At 42.6% G+C, this 23,293-nt stretch overlaps 1 protein-coding gene and 1 non-coding gene across 2 annotated transcripts; one reads left to right on the plus strand and one right to left on the minus strand.

Moving 5' to 3' along the window:
• Positions 1–18,125: 18,125 nt before the first annotated feature.
• Positions 18,126–18,322, minus strand: LOC111589482 (U2 spliceosomal RNA). Its single transcript, XR_004849899.1, has one exon. It is a non-coding gene; the product is annotated as a U2 spliceosomal RNA (small nuclear RNA).
• Positions 18,323–20,046: 1,724 nt separating this feature from the next.
• On the plus strand, positions 20,047–22,298 carry LOC100383693 (putative cytochrome P450 superfamily protein). Its single transcript, NM_001176331.1, is given in 5 exon segments — positions 20,047–20,702; positions 20,809–21,198; positions 21,293–21,461; positions 21,666–21,772; positions 21,853–22,298. Coding segments are annotated over 5 exon segments (1,413 nt in total). The 5' UTR covers positions 20,047–20,168; the 3' UTR covers positions 22,066–22,298.
• Positions 22,299–23,293: the final 995 nt, after the last annotated feature.

Genomic DNA, 23,293 nt, shown 5'->3' on the forward strand with positions numbered 1-23,293 from the left:
CGGCCACAAGTGCCTCATGGCAAAGGACGGCAAAAAGAAGGTTAAATCTAAATCCTCCACTAAATATGAATCTTCTAGTGATGACAATGCTAGTGATGAGGAAGATAATTTGCGTTCCCTTTTTGCCAACCTTAACATAGCTCAAAAAGAAAAATTGAATGAATTGGTTAGTGCTATTCATGAAAAGGACGACCTTTTGGATTCCCAAGAGGATTGTCTAATTAAAGAAAACAAAAAACATGTTAAGGTTAAAAAGGCTTATGCTCTAGAAGTAGAAAAATGTGAAAAATTATCTAGTGAGCTAAGCACTTGCCGTGAAATAATTGACAACCTTAGGAATGAAAATGCTATTTTAAATGCTAAGGTTGATTCTCATGTTTGTGATGTTTCAATTTCCACTCCTAGAGATAATAATGATAATTTGCTTGCTAGGATTGAAGAATTGAACATTTCTCTTGCTAGCCTTAGAGTAGAAAATGAAAAGTTGATTACTAAGGCTAAAGAACTAGATGTTTGCAATGTTACCATTTCCGACCTTAGAACTAAGAATGATATCTTGCATGCTAAGGTTGTAGAATTAAAATCTTGCAAACCCTCTACATCTACCATTGAGCATGTTTCCATTTGTACTAGATGTAGAGATGTTGATATTAATGCTATTCATGATCACATGGTTTTAATTAAGCAACAAAATGATCATATAGCTAAACTAGATGCTAAAATTGCCGAGCACAACTTAGAAAATGAGAAATTTAAATTTGCTCGTAGCATGCTTTATAATGGGAGACGCCCTGGCATCAAGGATGGCATTGGCTTCCAAAGGGGAGACAATGTCAAACTTAATGCCCCTCCTAAGAACTTGTCTAACTTTGTTAAGGGCAAAGCTCCCATGCCTCAGGATAACGAGGGTTACATTTTATACCCTGCCGGCTATCCTGAGAGCAAAATTAGGAAGATTCATTCTAGGAAGTCTCACTCTGGCCCTAATCATGCTTTTATGTATAAGGGTGAGACATCTAGTTCTAGGCAACCAACCCATGCTAAGTTGCCTAAGAAGAAAATTCCTAATGCATCAAATGAACATAGCATTTCATTTAAAACTTTTGATGCATCTTATGTGCTTACTAGCAAATCCGGCAAGGTAGTTGCCAAATTTGTTGGGGGCAAACACAAGGGCTCCAAGACTTGTGTTTGGGTACCCAAAGTTCTTGTTTCTAATGCCAAAGGACCCAAAACCGTTTGGGTACCTAAAGTCAAGAACTAAATTTGTTTTGTAGGTTTATGCATCCGGGGGCTCAAGTTGGATACTCGACAGCGGGTGCACAAACCACATGACCGGGGAGAAAAGGATGTTCTCCTCATATGAGAAAAACCAAGATCCCCAACGAGCTATCACATTCGGGGATGGAAATCAAGGTTTGGTCAAAGGACTTGGTAAAATTGCTATATCTCCTGACCATTCTATTTCAAATGTTTTTCTTGTTGATTCCTTAGATTACAACTTGCTTTCTGTTTCCCAATTATGTCAAATGGGCTACAACTGTCTATTCACTGATGTAGGTGTCACTGTCTTTAGAAGAAGTGATGATTCAATAGCATTTAAGGGAATATTAGAGGGTCAGCTATACTTGGTAGATTTTGATAGAGCTGAACTCGACACTTGCTTAATTGCTAAGACTAACATGGGTTGGCTCTGGCATCGCCGACTAGCCCATGTTGGGATGAAGAATCTTCATAAGCTTCTAAAGGGAGAACACATTTTAGGATTAACAAATGTTCATTTTGAGAAAGACAGGATTTGTAGCGCATGCCAGGCAGGGAAGCAAGTTGGAGTCCATCATCCACACAAGAACGTCATGACAACCGACAGGCCGCTTGAGCTACTCCACATGGATCTATTCGGCCCGATTGCTTACATAAGCATCGGCGGGAGTAAGTATTGTCTTGTAATTGTGGATGATTATTCTCGCTTCACTTGGGTATTCTTTTTACAGGAAAAATCTCAAACCCAAGAGACTTTAAAAGGATTCTTGAGACGGGCTCAAAATGAGTTCGGCTTAAGGATCAAGAAAATAAGAAGCGACAATGGGACGGAGTTCAAGAACTCTCAAATTGAAGGCTTCCTTGAGGAGGAGGGCATCAAGCATGAGTTCTCTTCTCCCTACACACCTCAACAAAATGGTGTAGTGGAGAGGAAGAATCGAACTCTATTGGACATGGCAAGAACCATGCTTGATGAGTACAAGACACCAGACCGGTTTTGGGCCGAAGCGGTCAACACCGCCTGCTACGCCATCAACCGGTTATATCTTCACCGAATCCTCAAGAAGACATCATATGAACTCCTAACCGGTAAAAAGCCCAACATTTCATATTTTAGAGTTTTTGGTAGCAAATGCTTCATTCTTATTAAAAGAGGTAGAAAATCTAAATTTGCTCCTAAAACTGTAGAAGGTTTTTTACTTGGTTATGACTCAAACACAAGGGCATATAGGGTCTTTAACAAGTCCACTGGACTAGTTGAAGTCTCATGTGACGTTGTGTTTGATGAAACTAACGGCTCTCAAGTAGAGCAAGTTGATCTTGATGAGATAGGTGAAGAACAGGCTCCATGCATCGCGCTAAGGAACATGTCCATCGGGGATGTGTGTCCTAAGGAATCCGAAGAGCCTCCAAGTACACAAGATCAACCATCCTCCTCCATGCAAGCATCTCCACCAACTCAAAATGAGGATGAGGCTCAAAATGATGAAGAGCAAAATCAAGAAGACGAGCCACCTCAAGATGATAGCAATGATCAAGGGGGAGATACAAATGATCAAGAAAAGGAGGATGAGGAAGAACCAAGACCGCCACACCCAAGAGTCCACCAAGCAATCCAACGAGATCACCCCGTCGACACCATCCTCGGCGACATTCATAAGGGGGTAACTACTCGATCTCGGGTTGCTCACTTTTGTGAACATTACTCTTTTGTTTCCTCTATTGAGCCACACAGGGTAGAGGAAGCTCTCCAAGATTCGGATTGGGTGGTGGCAATGCAAGAGGAGCTCAACAATTTCACGAGGAATGAGGTCTGGCATTTAGTTCCACGTCCTAACCAAAATGTTGTAGGAACCAAATGGGTCTTCCGCAACAAGCAAGATGAGCATGGTGTGGTGACAAGGAACAAAGCTCGACTCGTAGCCAAAGGGTATTCACAAGTCGAAGGTTTGGATTTCGGTGAAACCTATGCACCCGTAGCTAGGCTTGAGTCAATTCGCATATTATTGGCCTATGCTACTTACCATGGCCTTAAGCTCTATCAAATGGACGTGAAAAGTGCCTTCCTCAATGGACCGATCAAGGAAGAGGTCTATGTTGAGCAACCTCCCGGCTTTGAAGACAGTGAGTATCCTAATCATGTCTATAGGCTCTCTAAGGCGCTTTATGGGCTCAAGCAAGCCCCAAGAGCATGGTATGAATGCCTTAGAGATTTCCTTATTGCTAATGGCTTCAAAGTCGGCAAGGCCGATCCTACACTCTTTACTAAAACTCTTGAAAATGACTTGTTTGTATGCCAAATTTATGTTGATGATATTATATTTGGGTCTACTAACGAGTCTACATGTGAAGAGTTTAGTAGGATCATGACACAGAAATTCGAGATGTCGATGATGGGGGAGTTGAAGTATTTTCTAGGATTCCAAGTCAAGCAACTCCGAGAGGGCACCTTCATTAGCCAAACGAAGTACACTCAAGACATTCTTGCTAAGTTTGGGATGAAGGATGCCAAACCCATCAAGACACCCATGGGAACTAATGGGCATCTCGACCTCGACACGGGAGGTAAGTCCGTGGATCAAAAGGTATACCGGTCGATGATTGGTTCATTGCTTTATTTATGTGCATCTCGACCGGACATTATGCTTTCCGTTTGCATGTGTGCAAGATTCCAATCCGACCCTAAGGAATCCCACCTTACGGCCGTAAAACGAATCTTGAGATATTTGGCTTATACCCCTAAGTTTGGGCTTTGGTACCCTCGGGGATCCACATTTGATTTACTTGGTTATTCGGATGCCGATTGGGCGGGGTGCAAAATCAATAGGAAGAGCACATCGGGGACTTGCCAGTTCTTGGGAAGATCCTTGGTGTCTTGGGCTTCAAAGAAGCAAAATTCGGTCGCTCTTTCCACCGCCGAAGCCGAGTACATTGCTGCAGGACATTGTTGCGCGCAATTGCTTTGGATGAGGCAAACCCTGCGGGACTACGGCTACAAATTAACCAAAGTCCCTTTGCTATGTGATAATGAGAGTGCAATTAAAATGGCCGACAATCCCGTCGAGCATAGCCGCACTAAGCACATAGCCATTCGGTATCATTTTCTTAGGGATCACCAACAAAAGGGGGATATCGAGATTTCTTACATTAATACTAAAGATCAATTAGCCGATATCTTTACCAAGCCACTTGATGAACAATCTTTTACCAGACTTAGGCATGAGCTCAATATTCTTGATTCTAGAAATTTCTTTTGCTAAGCTTGCACACATAGCTCTTTTGAATACCTTTGATCATATCTCCTTTATATGCTATGACTAATGTGTTTTCAAGTCGATTTCAAACCAAGTCATAGGTATATTGAAAGGAAATTGGAGTCTTCGGCGAAGACAAAGGCTTCCACTCCGTAACTCATGCTTCGCCATCACTCCGAGCAACTCTCTCGTCTTTGGGGGAGAAATGAGCATCAAGGAAAAGGACTTCATCCTTGGGGGAGAGAGTAAAAGCTCAAACGCAAAAGGACTTCGTCTTTGGTATAATCTTAACTCACTTATTTATGACCAAAGGGGAAGATTGCACTTCGAGGGCTCTAATGATTCCGTTTTTGGCGATTCATGCCAAAAAGGGGGAGAAATGAGCCCAAAGCAAAAGGACCGCACCACCACCACCAAATTCAAAAACTTAGTGCTTTCCAAAAGTCTTTATCATTTGGTATCCTATTGTGTTCAAAAGGGGGAGAAAGTAGTATTTCAAAAATGATATATCAAAACCCTCTTGAACACTAAGAGGTGGATCTCTTTTAGGGGGGGTTTTGTTTAGTCAAAGGAAAAGCATTTGAAATAGGGGGAGACAATTTCAAATCTTGAAAATGCTTTGCAAACTCTTATTCATATACCTTTGACTATTTGCAAAAGATCTTTGAAATGGATTTACAAAAAGAATTTGCAAAAACAAAACATGTGGTGCAAACGTGGTCCAAAATGTTATATAAGAAAGAAACATTCCTTGCATATCTTGTAAGTAGTTATATTGGCTCAATTCCAAGTAACCTTTTCACTTACATTATGCAAACTAGTTCAATTATGCACTTCTACATTTGCTTTGGTTTGTGTTGGCATCAATCACCAAAAAGGGGGAGATTGAAAGGGAATTAGGCTTACACCTAGTTCCTAAATAATTTTGGTGGTTGAATTGCCCAACACAAATATTGGACTGACTAGTTTGCTCTAGTGTATAAGTTATACAGGTGCAAAAGGTTCACATCTAGCCAATAAAAAGATCAAGTGTTGGATTCAATAAAGGAGCAAAGGGGCAACCGAGGGCACCCCTGGTCTGGCGCACCGGACTGTCCGGTGTGCCACCGGACAGTGAACAGTACCTGTCCGGTGCACCAGGGGACTCAGACTCAAACTCTTCACCCTCGGGATTTCTCGGAAGCCGGCGCGCTATAATTCACCGGACTGTCCGGTGTGCACCGGACATGTCCGGTGCTCCAAAGAAGCTCGGCCTCCTGATCTCGCCAGCCTCGGGTTCGCGCGGCAGCCGCTCCGCTATAATTCACCGGACTGTCCGGTGTACACCGGACTGTCCGGTGTGCCAGCGGAGCAACGGCTCCCTGCGGCGCCAACGGCTCCCTGCGGTGCATTAAATGCGCGCGCAGCGCGCGCAGAAGTCAGAATCGCCCATGCCGGTGCACCGGACATCAAACAGTACATGTCCGGTGTGCACCGGACACCCAGGCGGGCCCACAAGTCAGAAGCTCCAACGGCTAGAATCCAACGGCAGTGATGACGTGGCAGGGGCACCGGACTGTCCGGTGTGCACCGGACTGTCCGGTGCGCCATCGAGCAGACGCCTCCAGCCAACGGTCACTTTTGGTGGTTGGGGCTATAAATACCCCAACCACCCCACATTCATTGCCATCCAAGTTTTCCACTTCTCAACTACTACAAGAGCTCTAGGCATTCAATTCTAGACACATTCAAAGAGATCAAATCCTCTCCAATTCCACACAAAACCCTAGTGACTAGAGAGAGTGATTTGCCGTGTTCATTTGAGCTCTTGCGCTTGGATTGCTTCTTTTCTTTCTCACTTGTTCTTGAGATCACAACTCCATTGTAATCAAGGCAAGAGGCACCAATTGTGTGGTGGCCCTTGCGGGGAAGTTTTGTTCCCGGCTTTGATTAGAGAAGAGAAGCTCACTCGGTCCGAGGGACCGTTTGAGAGAGGGAAGGGTTGAAAGAGACCCGGCCTTTGTGGCCTCCTCAACGGGGAGTAGGTTTGAAAGAACCGAACCTCGGTAAAACAAATCTCCGTGTCTCATTTGCTTATTCGCTTGGGATTTGTTTTGCGCCCTCTCTTGCGGACTCATTTATTATTACTAACGCTAACCCCGGCTTGTAGTTGTGTTTATATTTGTAAATTTCAGTTTCGCCCTATTCACCCCCCCTCTAGGCGACTATCAGGATCCAAAAAGAAGGTTGGTGTTGGTACTAAAGCTCAAAATCCTTGATCTAAAACCTCCATTTTACCCTAGTTTCACGTCTGTTTTCTCAAAATCTGTGCTACAGTTCAAAAATCGGTTCAACCGGACCTAAAACCGGTTCAACCGGTTTCTGCACTGTTCCGCTCTGTCACTACCAGTCTGCCAGTCAGTCCTGTCAGAAAAAGTCGTGTGCAGATTTTGGGAAAACCGGTTCAACCGGATTTGAGCCCGGCTCAACCGGTTTTGAGTCCGGTTGACTCTCCGGCTGAGTAGGTCAGTGAACCGAGTTTTTCCTGGTGGAAACCGGTTCAACCGGTTTACAAACCGGTTCAACCGGTTTTTGGCCAACTTTCCCCAACGGCCACCTGCTTTTGTGGGCACCTTTATATACACCTCCCACACTCTTCCCCACAGATGAGCACAACCCAAACCCCATTCCTAACCTGAGAAACACCTCCCACTCTCTCTCACACACCTCTTGCCTCTCCCATTTCAAATCTTTGGAGAGAAATCTTTGAGTGAGTTTGAGAGCTGCAGTTTTTGTGCTTCATCTCCAAATCTCTCTTGTTCTTCTTGATTCGAGCTTTGGTACTACATCGAGTTCTTTGTGGATTCATTACTCTTGGAGCTTCTAGCTCCTAGACGACTAGGTGTCTCTTGTGAGTCTCCAAATCTTGTGGAAGACCACAAGAAAGTTTGTATTACCCGCTCGTTTGAGCAAAGATTAGTGTGTGGGCTTGACCTTTGTGGTCGGCAAAGGGAGGATTAGGGTTGAAAGAGACCCGGCTCTTTGTGGGCGCCTCAATGAGGAAGTAGGGCACCTTGGTGGTGTGACCGAACCTCGGGATAAATCTTGTGTCTCTTGTGTTCTTGTTCATTGTGCTTATTCGTGTTCTTCATTCTCTCACCATTGCGTGGAAGATTTGTTTATATATATTTGGTGTGTGGATTTTGAGAAGTGCCCTTCTCAGATCTACTATTTTGAACCCTGTGGATCAACTAGAACATCTCATTTCCAAAGTTAACTGAGTGAATTTCGAGATCAATTCAGTTTTACCCAGTTTGCTTATAGTTTTTGTTGAAAATTTTTTAACTTGCCTATTCACCCCCCCTCTAGGCAACTTTCAATTGGTATCGGAGCCTAATCCTCGTTCTAACGCTTAACCGCGTGAGGAAAAGATCATGTCGGGGGGACTAAGAAACGAAAGTGCTTCTAAGCTTGAAAAAGTTGAGGTTGCCTCGACTTTATCTTTTGGTGCAGATGTTGATCCTAGGGCAATATACCTTGCCATGAGAATCGCCGAAAGGATGTTCCTCAAAATGAAGGAAGATGAGGCGAAGAACATTATTGAAGAAGAAGAAAATGATCGATGGAGACCAAACGACGAATCCACCTCTTCACAAGGTTCGTCTTTCAAATCCACTTCTCATATGTGCTTTGTTGCTAATGAGAGTGACAGTGAAAGCGAAAGTGAGGATGAGGAGGAGCATGAAAGTGATAGTGAAGATGAGGATGATCTTCAAAAATTCTTCGCTCAACTAAGTAAGAAGAACCGGATGAGCTTGCTCAAACTCATGAAAAGAGCGGAAGAACAAAAAGAAATGCTTCATAAGCAAGAAGACTTCCTCATCAGAAAAATTGAAGACTTAGAGAAGTTGACCAAAGAGCATGAGAAGCTAAAGTGCTCTCATGATGATTTGGTCCAAAGGTATGAAGACATTTCAATTGAGCAAATTAAAGTTGTTAATCATTCATCATATATTGCTCAATTAGAAAATAAAAATGCTATGTTCAAGAACACGATAGAAAGGCTAAATATTGAAAATCTAGCTTTGCAAGAAAAACATGATATGCTTGTGTGCTCTCATAATAAATTTATGGATTCACATATCATGTTAGAAATGGCTCATGAGGTTGTGTTAACTAATTTGAAATCATACCAACCTCACATATGCACATGTACTCAAGTAGAAACTATATTATCATGTGCTAACAAATGTTGCTCTCAAGAAAGCCAATCTTCCATTGAGCTAGAAATTTCAGGAATTAGTGATATTTCTATCACACAAGAAAATAAAGAGCTCAAGGAAGAAGTTGGAAGACTAAGAAGGAGCTTAACTCTTTTGAAGGGAAAGTGTCATGCTCAACCTTCTCAAGATAACCGTGATAATATGGTGAAAAAGCTTGAGAAGGGGACAATCGTAGCATGCACAAAACCCCTTCAAAAGAATACCAAGCTTTCCAAGAAGGGCATGAGCAAAATCCATGGTGAGAAAATTAATGCTCATATGATTTGCTCTAACAATGTACCTATGTGCTTCAACAAAGAAAGATCAAAGAGAAGCGATAGGAGGTGCTATAGATGCATGGAGAAGGGCCATGAAATCGATTCATGCCCCCACATGAAGAACCCAAACCTTGCACGATCAAGAAAGATGACCATCAATAAGGATGAAAGCAAAAGGCAAATGCATTGCAAGGACAAGCACCGCATTTGTTACAATTGCCGTGAAAAGGGTCATATATTCAAGGTTTGTCCAAAGGGTAAAATTCCTAAGCCTAACTTGTCAATAAATTCAGATATGCTTAGGAGACCTAAATTTGACTCTTGTGCTAGAAAGGTGATGAGTTCACCACATTCTAGGACCAAGGCTATTTGGGTGCCTAAGTCCTTATTGGCTAACCTTGATGTACCCATCCAAAAATGGGTACCAAAATGTACTTAATAAGTTTTGCAGGTACCCAGAGATGATATGAAGCTTTGGGGTGCTTGAGCGGTTCAACTCAATTCTTATCTCAAGCTATCAATCTTACATTGTCTATCCTTTAAGATTGACCCAAAGATGAATTGAGTTGTTATATCACTAACTTCACATTCATCTCTAGCAAGAACTTTGTTGTAGGGAATAAGGATTAACCTTTGTGGGAATCAAGCAAAAGGCCTACAACCAAGTGATATCCAAAGGATGGTAACAATTAATTATTAAGTGCACATTGCTTTTAATTGGTATATTCCTTTGTGTCTTTTGTAGCCACATAGGAAAAATGAAGCACTTGAGAATGAACTTAAAAGATTTTATCTTGCTTTGGAAAGGATCCAATTATATGGTAGATTGCAAGTTCATATTTTTATATTGTGACAATCTACATGCTTTAAATTGATTGTATGTATCTTGTGGCATATTTCAAGTTAATGATCATATTATTGCCATGACCTAGGCATAAAGAGTATTATCCCATGTTCTTAAATGAATAGAGTGCTAAGTAAGAAATTCAAATTCTTATAGCACTTACCAAATGGGGAATTCTCTATATGACTAGAGTTGTGAGACTAATGTTTCTATCTAAGTGTTTATGTAGTCTCACAACATGAAAATGTGTTTCCCAAATGGAGTGTGCATTCAAAGAAGATCGAACCAATACTATGTGATGTATTCATTCTTGTTTAAATTGGTTTTGAGTCTTCTACATTAATCACTCACCATGCTATGAATTAAACTTGCCATGCAAACTTAATTAAATAATCATGCTACTTTCATCTTTTTTACAATTGATGTTATGCATGATGCTTGTAAGGGTAATTTAGTTCATATCATGAGGTTTCCTTGTTTTAGTAACCTTCTTGTCATTCATATACTAGAGGTTGCTAAATAGGAAACTATCGCTTGTGTTACTAATACAATCTCTTTTAAGATATTTCATGGAAATTCATAAGTAGAGATTGTGCTCTTTCAATTGGTAAAATCACAAGTTTTAAAGGTTAATCTTCACCTAAAATAAAGATTAGGAATGCTCAAGGCAAAGGTATGGAACTAGTTGTTTCATTTGGTATGTGACCAATAATAGTTCCTTTCAAGTGACATTCTTTCAATTGGTAATAATCTATTCTATGGAAAGTAATGTCAATATGAAGGTTAAATTCCTTTGGCTTACATTTGTAAATTGGTGCATATTGTTAATTCACTCCTCCATGTGCATTAACTTAAAAAAAATTAATTTATGCCTTTACGCCTCATAAATGATGATTTGTTTGCCATTCATATATAGATATCATCATTCATTGAATACTTCCTTGTACTACTAATACCTCTTTTCAAAGTGTTTTATCGACTAGTTTTAAAAGGAAAAGAGATAACAAAGAAGGAAGTCTCCACAAATGATGAAAAGAAGAATACTAAGGTGACACCACCACAGATAGTAAGATCTGTCAAATTGGTATAACAAATGGTACATTCTATATGGTGGTAAGTATTCTTAGGCATAAGTTAATTCATTGCAAATTTGTCATGCCTTGACCATGATATGTAATATACTCCTCATGAGACTCTTAACTGAATTGAAAGTGCATGTGGCAAGTCATTCAAATACTTGATGCACATATCTAGTGGGAGAACATTATATATCTTGTGTCATAGAGAATAAGTTTCACTTGAGTAAGCTATACTAAGACAATCCAAAATGATAAATTTGTATCTCATTCATATGGATTATAATCTTTGTTTTCTAAATAGCTACTCTTGATGCAGTTTAAAATTCCCTTATCGTTAATTCTAAAAAAGTGCATAAGAATCCTTTTTGTTGATATTCATCACATAAATATGCACTAACATGGATATGATTTTTAAACTGTAAAAGGTACAATTAGTGATCCATACTCTCTAAATTTTGGAAACCCATATTTTGATATCTTAGAAATCTACTTCAATCGATATCAAATGCTTCACATTGAATTGGATCACTAAGTTGTAAATTCCATGCATAACTTGTCTTTATGATATGAATGCTTGTGCGACTAACCTTGATAAGCTAGGTGCACCCAAAGTCAAGGTAGGTTCATCATCAAGAAGGCAACACAATGATGTATTAATAAAAGGAGAAAAGGCTCCTATTCTTAACTCTAGTTTTTATCTATGTGATTAAATATTAACTTGAAACCATGTAAGATGGTTGTCAAGTATATGTGGGTGCCTACACAAAGAGAAAGGCCACAATAAGGATTGTGTGGGTACTCAAGGCTCTTACTACTAATCTCAAAGGACCCAATTCAAATTGGGTACCAAAATACGAAGCTTAAACTTGTTTTGCAGGATCACTTCTTCAATGGATCAAGTTGGGTGCTCGATAATGAATGTATAAATCATATTTGGAGATAGTAGCAAGGGTGATAACAACTGAATCTCAAATGCATATTATTTTCAAATCTTATCTTTTTGTGACTTGCGTAGCCACTAAGGAAAAAGAAGCATTTGAGGATATACATCAGTTGTTGATTATGAAATAAAGGTCTAATTGGAAGTTGAATGAATATTATCATATGGTGAACAATCCAAAATTATGTGACGTATTCTCTATCTAGTTAATTTGGATTTGATTCTTCTTTATTAGACACTCACCATAATATGGATTAAGTCAGCCCTTTAGACTTCATTGAATAACCATGCATATTATCCATGTCATTCAAAATATATTGTGCATGAGGGCTCAAGGGAAATTTAGTCCATATTATGATGTTCCTCTATTTTAGCAACTCGTTTGCCCTTCACATATAAAGGGTTGCTAAATAAGAAACTAGTGCTTGTGCTACTAATGCCATCTCTTGTGTTGAGTCTATCCATAGAAAATCTATGTTAAGAGATGGTGCTTGTTTTAAATTGTATAAATCACAAGCTTAAAGGATACTATTCAACTAAAGTAAGAAGAAGTTGATAAGAGGCCAAGGTATGAAAACTTCCTCTCCTTCAGTTGTTCTAGTATTCTATCCTTAGTGGGATGTACCATAGTATAAGTTAAATTTCCTTGCAATATAAAATGTTCAATAGTGCATATAACTTTGACATCAACTATATGTGTGCACTAATTTAAAGGAATTTAATCTATCCTTTTGGGTTTCAAGAATGATTATTTATTTTCCATCCACATATAAGGATTATCATTTGTGAAACCCTCCCTTGTGTTTCTAATGCTCTCTTTTCTAAGTGTTTCAATAAGGTCTTTCCAAGTGCTTTCAAGATGGATTCAAAATCTACGGATATAAGAGTCTTGGTTCTTTCAATCATTGAGTTTCAATGGGTCTCATATCAAGTATGATCGAACCAAGCAAAGATGAATAAAGTTCAAGATCACTTGGTTGGATGAAATCATAAAAGAAAAGAAAGCACATTCATTCAAGAAGGGAGTTACACTTTTTGTCAACCAAATAATGAAGATGTAGTGACATATTTATATGATATCCTTCATTATGAGGTTTGAGGTTCATCTTAGCATGCTTTACCCTTTAGGATTTCAATTGATATACTTTTAGTTCTTAAACTTTCAATTGGTTTGATTTTCATCATCTATGTAAAGCATGTTATGTTAAACCAAGATATAGCGCAAACTTCAACTTTAACCTCGTATTGTTGATGTGCATGAGTGTACTTTGTGTACTCTTACATGCACAAATTGAGGAAGAGTTTAGCCTATATCTTGTGAGGCTAATGATTTCTTCAAGTTCATGTTTTGTAGTCTCACACCTTGTAGAACATCAAATGAGGATGAGTGGTTCCAAGGAAATGATCAAATATTTACCACATGTCACCCCATGGATTAGTTCTATTGGGGAACAATATGTGTTCTCTAGCATAAATTTAATTGTTTCAAATATATTATGCCTTGACCAAGATATATGATGAACTCCTCTAAGAATCTTAATTGATTCAAGTGCATGTTACAAGTAATTCGAGTACTTGATGTATACATTTAGGGGGAGCTCACTCTATATCTTGTGTCCTTAAAGACTAACATTTTCTTTTAGTGAATTTGTGTAGTTCTTTGAAGAGAATGAGTTTCTCTTGATCATTTAAAGAGGATAAGTTTCTCTTTGAAATGTCAAGCCTATCAAAAGCTAAGATAGAAATTCATGATTATAATGAAGACCATATGGCATAGAACAAAGGTGTGTCACTCCATAAACTATTGTATTACATTTGTGTATCTAGGATTTTACAAGTTAGTGTATGCATGTATATGCAATATCTTAAGTCACATCATAAGGTTGCACTTGAATCTTGGCTTAAAAATATTGCATATCATGTCTATTAGTATACCGTTTGATTATGAGTAATTCCTTAAATTGGTGCAATTTCATATTTTCATACTTTATTTGTACCAAGGTTCAAATTGTAGAACTTAATCCCCTGACCTCACAAGTCCAAGTGCATAAGCTAAATAAGTATTCATCACTTGTATGCATACATTTAGGGGGAGAATGGTCTATAATTTGAATCTTTGAGACTAACTTCATTTTCAAGTCTATTATGTGTGTAGTCTCAAATTAGAAAGGAACCTTCAGGCAAAGACAATCGCTTCCACTGCAAATTTGATGGGTATCAAAGATTCTTTGCTCCAATAAATGTATCTTCTATACATTTCATAAGAGAATGAGTTTCTCTTGTATATGCTACTCCAACGTCATCTAAAATTGGTAAATATGTATCACATCCTTTTGGATTGCAAATATCTGAAGTAGCATAGCTTATAAATTCTCCTGTCTAGCACTTAATTGATTAAATAGTGTGCATGTTCCCTATGTTACATGATTATGTTCAATTGATACTCCTTGTATGCCAATGGTACTTTAAGTTGCAAATAAGTACTCTCAACAGGTATCAATTGAATTCATATATATGTGTGCACTAAAACTTGAGGAGAACTTAGTGTAATATGCAATTAGTGATCTGATTATCTCTCAAATTGTATCAATTGGTGGTTTTTAATTGATATTTTTTGAACATGATCACTAGTTGTATAATCCATACTTGTGCAATTTTCATGTTGTCTCTTGTTATGATAAGAAAATGCTAGATGACATCTAGACTCCAGGTATCAAGATTTATCTTTCAATTAGTATGACAATATTCAGCTGATATCTTGGACCTATGTCACAATTATGCCAACAAGAGATTGCAAAATGAACTCTAAATACAACACAAGTATGGAACTCCCCTTGAAAAGGTAAAATGCAAAGGTACATCACTTTAGGTCACTTCTCCATTACCTTTGTGCCATATAAGGACCCTTTTCATGATAGTGTGTTCAAATCTTGATTAATCATAATTTCTGCCCTTTATATTCTTTATATCTTTTTTTGGGAGATTTATGACAAAGGGGGAGAAATTGTGCATTAAAGCTTACCTTTAGTCTTATGTAACTAGGTGTAGACTTTAAAAAGGGGAGAAATAATTAAAAAAAAGGAAGTCATAAGAAAAACATAAGATGTAGAAAGTTGATTAGTGCATACTATGTCATGAGCATCACGTTTATTTTATGACGCACTGCATCCTATGAATAGTATGATATAAGTTGCCTCCATACTTTGACCCAAATATGTGCTTTTGGCATTTGAGTACAAAATTGGTATTTTCTGAAATGCACATATTTAGGGGGAGGAAACTATATCATAGGATTCAAAATCTTATTTATCAAATCTTATGTAAGCTTTAAATGTGTTGTCATCAATCACCAAAAAGGGGGAGATTGAAAGTGCATTCATCCCTTTTGTGAGTTTTGGTGATTTGGATAACAACACATTTAAAGGTCTAACAAATTTGCTAAGTGTTGAACAGGGAATTCAGTATGATGAACATACTTGAATAGTGTATAATGATCAGTGAACAAAGTTCAACACAAGGTCAAATAACCAGTGAGACAATGCAAATGGATATAATATGGTCTCTATATTGGTTTGAATATATGGACAAGTCCTGAGAAATCACTATGCATAAATATGATCATAATAGAGGTTGAAGTGATTAAGAGGATTGGTCAAGCCAAAGTGAATAAGATATGAGGAATCATGAATTGACTTGACCATATTACTATTAGTCCATATATTAATATATGAGAATCAAACTAGAGCTTGATTGATCTTAGCAGTTATATCTAGATGACATTCAAGCAAGGTTCACAATATTGAAGAAATGATTCTCTCAATGGATGCTCAATAGGATGTGACTCAAGAATGGCTTGATAGGGTGAAGATAGCAAGGAAAGGACTTCGAGGAACTAAGCGAAGGTGAAGGCCAAGCGACGGCTTGTAGACCGAGGTACCATGGCTAAGGTGAAGAAGAGAGTACTTGCACTAAGTCGATGAACTAATCAGCTATGAAGAGTTACAACATGTTGATGCATCAGTAAGGTGACTTGAAGCCATGATTTGAACTCATATATGGTGAAATGGCACAAGTCATAGGCTCGATTTGTGTTTGCTTCAAAAGGTGAGACAAAGATGTTTGTGATCCTTATGAAGCAACACCATGGAGAAATCACACTTGAGACACCAATGACTCAAGGAGTTTACTTAATTATATTTTATTTAACTTGAGTATAGGAATCGTCGTACTATCAAGGGGGATCCAAAAAGAAGGTTGGTGTTGGTACTAAAGCTCAAAATCCTTGATCTAAAACCTCCATTTTACCCTAGTTTCACGTCTGTTTTCTCAAAATCTGTGCAGCAGTTCAAAAATCGGTTCAACCGGACCTAAAACCGGTTCAACCGGTTTCTGCACTGTTCCGCTCTGTCACTACCAGTCTGCCAGTCAGTCCTGTCAGAAAAAGTCATGTGCAGATTTTGGGAAAACCGGTTCAACCGGATTTGAGCCCGGCTCAACCGGTTTTGAGTCCGGTTGACTCTCCGGCTGAGTAGGTCAGTGAACCGAGTTTTTCCTGGTGGAAACCGGTTCAACCGGTTTACAAACCGGTTCAACCGGTTTTTGGCCAACTTTCCCCAACGGCCACCTGCTTTTGTGGGCACCTTTATATACACCTCCCACACTCTTCCCCACAGATGAGCACAACCCAAACCCCATTCCTAACCTGAGAAACACCTCCCACTCTCTCTCACACACCTCTTGCCTCTCCCATTTCAAATCTTTGGAGAGAAATCTTTGAGTGAGTTTGAGAGCTGCAGTTTTTGTGCTTCATCTCCAAATCTCTCTTGTTCTTCTTGATTCGAGCTTTGGTACTACATCGAGTTCTTTGTGGATTCATTACTCTTGGAGCTTCTAGCTCCTAGACGACTAGGTGTCTCTTGTGAGTCTCCAAATCTTGTGGAAGACCACAAGAAAGTTTGTATTACCCGCTCGTTTGAGCAAAGATTAGTGTGTGGGCTTGACCTTTGTGGTCGGCAAAGGGAGGATTAGGGTTGAAAGAGACCCGGCTCTTTGTGGGCGCCTCAATGAGGAAGTAGGGCACCTTGGTGGTGTGACCGAACCTCGGGATAAATCTTGTGTCTCTTGTGTTCTTGTTCATTGTGCTTATTCATGTTCTTCATTCTCTCACCATTGCGTGGAAGATTTGTTTATATATATTTGGTGTGTGGATTTTGAGAAGTGCCCTTCTCAGATCTACTATTTTGAACCCTGTGGATCAACTAGAACATCTCATTTCCAAAGTTAACTGAGTGAATTTCGAGATCAATTCAGTTTTACCCAGTTTGCTTATAGTTTTTGTTGAAAATTTTTTAACTTGCCTATTCACCCCCCCTCTAGGCAACTTTCACTAGGCCTGAAGAGCGGCGGCTGCATTAAGGTCTGCTTGGCCCATGCTAATTAGGCGTTGTCGGCTGAAACTTCTGCTAAAGAATGTACTAGAACATCCGCGAGAACGAAGAAGTTGATGTACCTAAAACTTCTCCTATGCCACAGATTTGCCGCAGACTGTGTCGAACGGAGAGGATCTGAAACTTCTGCTACGCTTCGGATTTGCTGTAGATTGTGTCGAGTGGAGAGGGGCTGAAACTTCTGCTACGCTCTCGACTTGCTACAGATCGCGTCGAGTGGAGAGGAGCGGCGAGCGGCGTGGGCGTGTTTCCTAGCGATGGAGGAGTGAGCGGTGATGGCTGGCGCTGGTAGCGTAAACCCTAGCCGCCATGGCGAAACACGGACTTGTGGAGGAGAAACACGAAACACGGAGGTCGAGCTAGAGAAGGGAACGAGAAACACGAGCCTGGAGACGTTTTTTTTCATCCCCGTGGATCAACGTGGATAGAGTGAAAAGGCCCGGGACATTTTTGGCCCACACATCATCCAAAAGGCAGCCCGGGATAAATAGTGAAAAAAAGGCACGGGTCTCATCTCCCCCGCGGTTTGGGCCGGGATCCCTGTGGGGAATGCAGCATCCAAAGGAGCCCTTAGAGAAATAGTCTTCCTGTTTTAGTTAATCGTGGAATGAAATAGAATTCAAGCCATACAATTTCAATCCGTGTTGAGTGAATGGCTTAATGCTGACTAAGATATGACGCCTCCACCAGGTGGTCAGATTTATCGTAAACATATACATACAATGTCTGTGACGTTGTGTTGACGTCACATGATTGTATTTCATGAGATTGATTGGGGTGGACGGTGGACCAGGTTTTGTAAGTAGTGCGACGGTTGAATGACACGCGAGGACGACCCAGTAGCAAGCCAATGTGGTGAACTCTCTTCGTAAAAATAGTTTTAATATTAAAGTGAACATATGACCCACACACCAGATAATAATTAGATAGGAACATGTACTACACTTTATCTTAACCAAAAGACCGAGAAAGATATGGATTCCAAAGGATCACTGCCTCTTTTTAGATCTCGTCATGTCTTTCGCCCTCCTTCAACTAACGAGGTGGTACTATCCAGAAGCGTTGCGCTGCGTGCGTGAAAGTTGCCTAGAGGGTGTGAACAGACGAAACCTGAAATTTATCACTTAAAACACAACTTGATCCCAATTGATGATTAGAACAATATAAGGGTTAGTGGGAGAAAGAATTAGTTCAGATTGCTTGAGTTGCTCTAGTGAAAGTATGTAGACTATGTAGTTTAGAGCAACTAATGGATGATGCGTATCAATATCAATCGCAAGAGAACTTAGGGAGGAAGAGGGAATGTAAATAGCAAAGTCAAATGCAAGAGAGAAACAACAATTTGTTACCGGAGCTCGGTTTCACAAAGAAACTCATGTCTCTGTTGAGGAGTTCACTAAGGATCATGTTTCTCTTAACCCTTTCCTAACTCAAGTGATTATCGAGAACAACTCGAGTCCCTTTTCTCTTCTCAATCAAGAGACCAGAATCTCCACAAGGCACACGACACAGTTGGAGCTTTTTGCTAGCCTTTACAACTCGATGAGAGTCACAAGTTCGAGTTCAAAGATCACAAGAACACGACACATACTCTTTGTTATACTCTCTCTTTCTCTCTCAAGGCGTTGTGTCAAATCATGCACACGAGACATTCTCTTTGCTCAATCCGTTTTTTACAGCACTTGAGAAGTTTGGTCTTTTTGGTAGTGTTGCTCTAATGTATTGGAGCTATTGCTCAGTTCTTGTGTGGTTGAATAAGCTGGTTGGAGGAGTTTTTATAGGCCCCAACCAACCAATAGCCGTTGGAAAAAAGTTCAAAAAACCGGTCTAAATTCGGGTGCACTGGACCTCATGCAGTGACCGATTCGGTGTACATCGGACCTCTGCTATGCCCCTGCAGTTTCAGTGACCATTCCGAACCAGATGTCAGCTTGTCAGGTATATCGGAACGGTCCGGTGTACCATCGGACCTACCACGTCGACGCTATGTCATCCGACCGTTTGATGTATGGGAGGTCGGGTCGGTCTACAACAATTTTAAAACGAAATATATTTAAAAACGGACCGATACCGGGAACAGGAATTTTTAGTGGTTACCGGTAAAATTAATCGATCGATATATCTTTCCTGGTGTACGGGATCTATCCTAAGAGTAAAATAGGCCATTTGAACTGAATTGCGTTTCTGTGGATCTAGAACTGTTGTGTTAGTCAAACGGTTCCACGGTGAATCTTAGGTCAACCACCAGTGAAATTGCTCTTTGATAAATCACAAATCCAGATTCGTTTTTTTTCTAAGATAAAGCTGTGCCAATCATGCTCCAATATTAATTTGAAGTAAGTAATTTTAAAAAGGGTTAGCGAGCATGCCGAGAGATACGCGAGCAGAAGTGTTGCCCTGTTGATGCAGCGGCGAGGGGCCAGGAGGACGTACGGATAAGCAAGCAGCCAAACCGAGCTACGGCAGTGTGCAGTGCAGTACGAGAGCGTGCGTGTCCGGTATTCGCTAGCCCGGAGACAGACAGGGGCAGAAAGGGAGAGGTTGAGCTGGAGCGAGGATTCAGTTAATCCCCCCTTCTCCTCTCGCTCAGTCGCACGGCCCCCCTGCCCCAGTGTGGTAGATTTTTGGGGAGAGACTAAAGGCTCATCGCCAATCTATAAATAGGCTGCCACCTCCCTGGCCTTTCCTTCCACCCCAACACCCCATCTCATCTCTTGCTCCTCGTCCGTAGTTGCAGTTGCAGTGTCCTCGGCCGCCTCTAGTCCTAGCCGTTTACTCCTTCCTTTCACCGCATCAAGCAGAGAGCAAGCGAGGCAAGAGCCATGGGCGCCTTTCTGCTCTTCGTCTGTCTCCTGGCGCCGGTCGTCGTGCTCGCCTGCGCCGTCCGCGGCAGGAAGCGGCGGGCGTCCTCCGCGGCGGCGGGCGGCAAGGCGCTGCCGCTGCCGCCCGGGTCGATGGGGTGGCCGTACGTGGGCGAGACGTTCCAGCTCTACTCGTCCAAGAACCCCAACGTGTTCTTCGCCCGGAAGCAGAACCGGTACGGGCCAATCTTCAAGACGCACATCCTGGGCTGCCCCTGCGTGATGGTGTCCAGCCCGGAGGCGGCGCGCTTCGTGCTCGTCACGCAGGCCCACCTCTTCAAGCCCACCTTCCCGGCGAGCAAGGAGCGCATGCTGGGGCCGCAGGCCATCTTCTTCCAGCAGGGCGACTACCACGCCCACCTCCGCCGCCTCGTCTCCCGGGCTTTCTCCCCCGAGGCCATCCGCGGCTCCGTGCCGGCCATCGAGGCCATCGCGCTGCGCTCGCTCGAGTCCTGGGACGGCCGCCTCGTCAACACCTTCCAAGAGATGAAGCTGGTGGGTTGGCTTGGCTTGGCTATGCGGCTATACTCTGTTATGCTCTGTTCTTTCCTCCATCCTCAGTTGCTCATCCTGTTCATCTTCCGCGCCGCGCCGCCTGCAGTACGCGCTGAATGTGGCATTGCTGTCCATCTTCGGCGAGGAAGAGATGCGGTACATAGAGGAGCTGAAGCAGTGCTACCTGACCCTGGAGAAGGGGTACAACTCGATGCCCGTGAACCTGCCGGGCACCCTGTTCCACAAGGCCATGAAGGCCCGCAAGCGCCTGGGCGCCGTCGTGGCCCACATCATCGAGGCCCGGCGCGAGGGCGAGCGGCAGCGCGGGAGCGACCTCCTGGCCTCCTTCCTGGACGACCGCGAGGCGCTCACCGACGCCCAGATCGCCGACAACGTGATCGGCGTCATCTTCGCCGCCCGCGACACCACCGCCAGCGTGCTCACCTGGATGGTCAAGTTCCTCGGCGACCACCCCGCCGTCCTCAAGGCCGTCATCGTAAGTTCTTCTCTCCCTGCCGGCTCATGCCTGGCACCAGATCGACTGCGTGCGCCCGCCGCGCGGAGACTGACGGGACGAGCTGGTGTTGTAGGAGGAGCAGCAGGAGATCGCGCGGTCCAAAGGCTCCTCCGGCGAGCCCCTGACGTGGGCGGACACCAGGCGGATGCGCACGACGAGCCGTGTGATCCAGGAGACGATGCGGGTGGCGTCCATCCTGTCCTTCACCTTCCGGGAGGCCGTGGAGGACGTGGAGTACCAAGGTGAGGCGTCAATCATACTCATGCGGTCATGCCCCTCGCTGTCAAAAAAAAAAAAAAAAAACTCCCGCCACCGTTTCACGTTGGATTGGAGGCGGGGGCAGTCTGTCCCTGTCGTGCGCTGCTGCGGATGAACTGGACGGACGGGACGCGTTCCTAACCGAAATGAATAGACAGACTGACTCATCCGCTGTGTGCTGGCTGCAGGGTACCTGATCCCCAAGGGCTGGAAGGTGATGCCCCTGTTCCGGAACATCCACCACAGCCCCGACCACTTCCCCTGCCCGGAGAAGTTCGACCCCTCCCGATTCGAGGTCAGACTCTCTCTGCCTCTGCTTCTGCTTCGCCATTTGTGCCATGTCAGACAGGTCCTCATGGCTGGCCTCTGTTTCAGGTTGCTCCCAAGCCCAACACGTTCCTGCCGTTCGGCAACGGGACCCACTCGTGCCCGGGCAACGAGCTCGCCAAGCTGGAGATGCTCGTGCTCTTCCACCACCTCGCCACCAAGTACAGGTGGTCCACCTCCAAGTCCGAGAGCGGCGTGCAGTTCGGCCCCTTCGCGCTGCCGCTCAACGGCCTGCCCATGACCTTCGTCCGCAAGGACTGATGAGCCGCCGACAGATGTGTGGATCGTGGACGGAGCCACACCAAAACCACGGCAGGCCGACGGAACCAAACCAAAGCCAACAACAAACAGGCGGATGGATATGGTATGGCGGTATATGCTAGCTAGTACTACTATAGGAGCCGCGAAAACCGCTTCCGGGATTTGGCGTTGCGGCGGTCGCCATCGGACGGGACGGGGACAGGCATCAGGCAAGCATGGGATGATCACAGAGGAAAGAAAAAAAAAGATAACGGTGTACAGATTCTTCTTCAGCTAGTAGGACCGGATCCCAAGAAGCCGGAAGAGGAGACCAAACACAAAATTAGGCCTAGCCACGTTGGTGTCACTCGGTGTAAGCTACTCCAGTAGGCATCAGATGGCCCAGCGCCACAAAGAAGTGGCGCTTAGTTGTAAAACCAAACCCCCCTTTTTTCTCCATCGTCTTCTTTTTCTTCCCCCCTTTTCAGATTTTTTATAAGCTATAAGCTAGCCAGACAACACCTGTAGGAGAAGAATAAGGGAAACCATAAAAGAAAGAGAGGGAGGCCCTGATTGGGATTGTAAGCTAGCTAGGTTGTCCGCCTGAAAGCAGGCTGGCAGCTAGGCACAATAATCCATGGACGGATGGATGGATTGGATGGGTCGCCGGAGTCAAAAGGAGGCCACGTCGTCTTCCCCGCAGGCGCAGCCAAGGACTACGGCCCGGGACGGCGACCCCGCCTTGTATTTGTTTCGTGATTTCGTCCAATGCAAAAAAGACAGTGACTGCTTTCACAGCACCAACTGCCCGTATTACTAATTTAATTCTCTAAAGTGCGTCTGCGTCTGTGTTGCGTTGCATATTTGCATTGCTCGCCTACTCATCTCCGACGACTAAGGCTGTCCGTCCTTGGGTTCTCCCGCTAATTTGACCAACCAATGTTTAGCTAACGCTGTTTGGATCATCTGGCAAACCTGTTTATTAATCTTATTGACTTTCCCCCCTATTCCTCCACTTTGCGTCGAGAGTGAGGACGAGGACAGCATAACATATATAGGCCCAGCACGATTTCATTTGATTTTTTTAATAAAAATGTGTATATTATATTTGATTATAAAATACGAAAGATAAAACTTGCTTATTTTGTTGGTTAAGTGGATATGAACGTGTATTTAGAGTTAGCAACCATGGTTCCTCAATCTTTACTTAAGCACATTTTTTTAGTTTATTTGTAGCTCATCTATGATG

Source organism: Zea mays, chromosome 5, assembly GCF_902167145.1.
Source record: "Zea mays cultivar B73 chromosome 5, Zm-B73-REFERENCE-NAM-5.0, whole genome shotgun sequence".
Lineage (NCBI taxonomy): Eukaryota > Viridiplantae > Streptophyta > Magnoliopsida > Poales > Poaceae > Zea > Zea mays.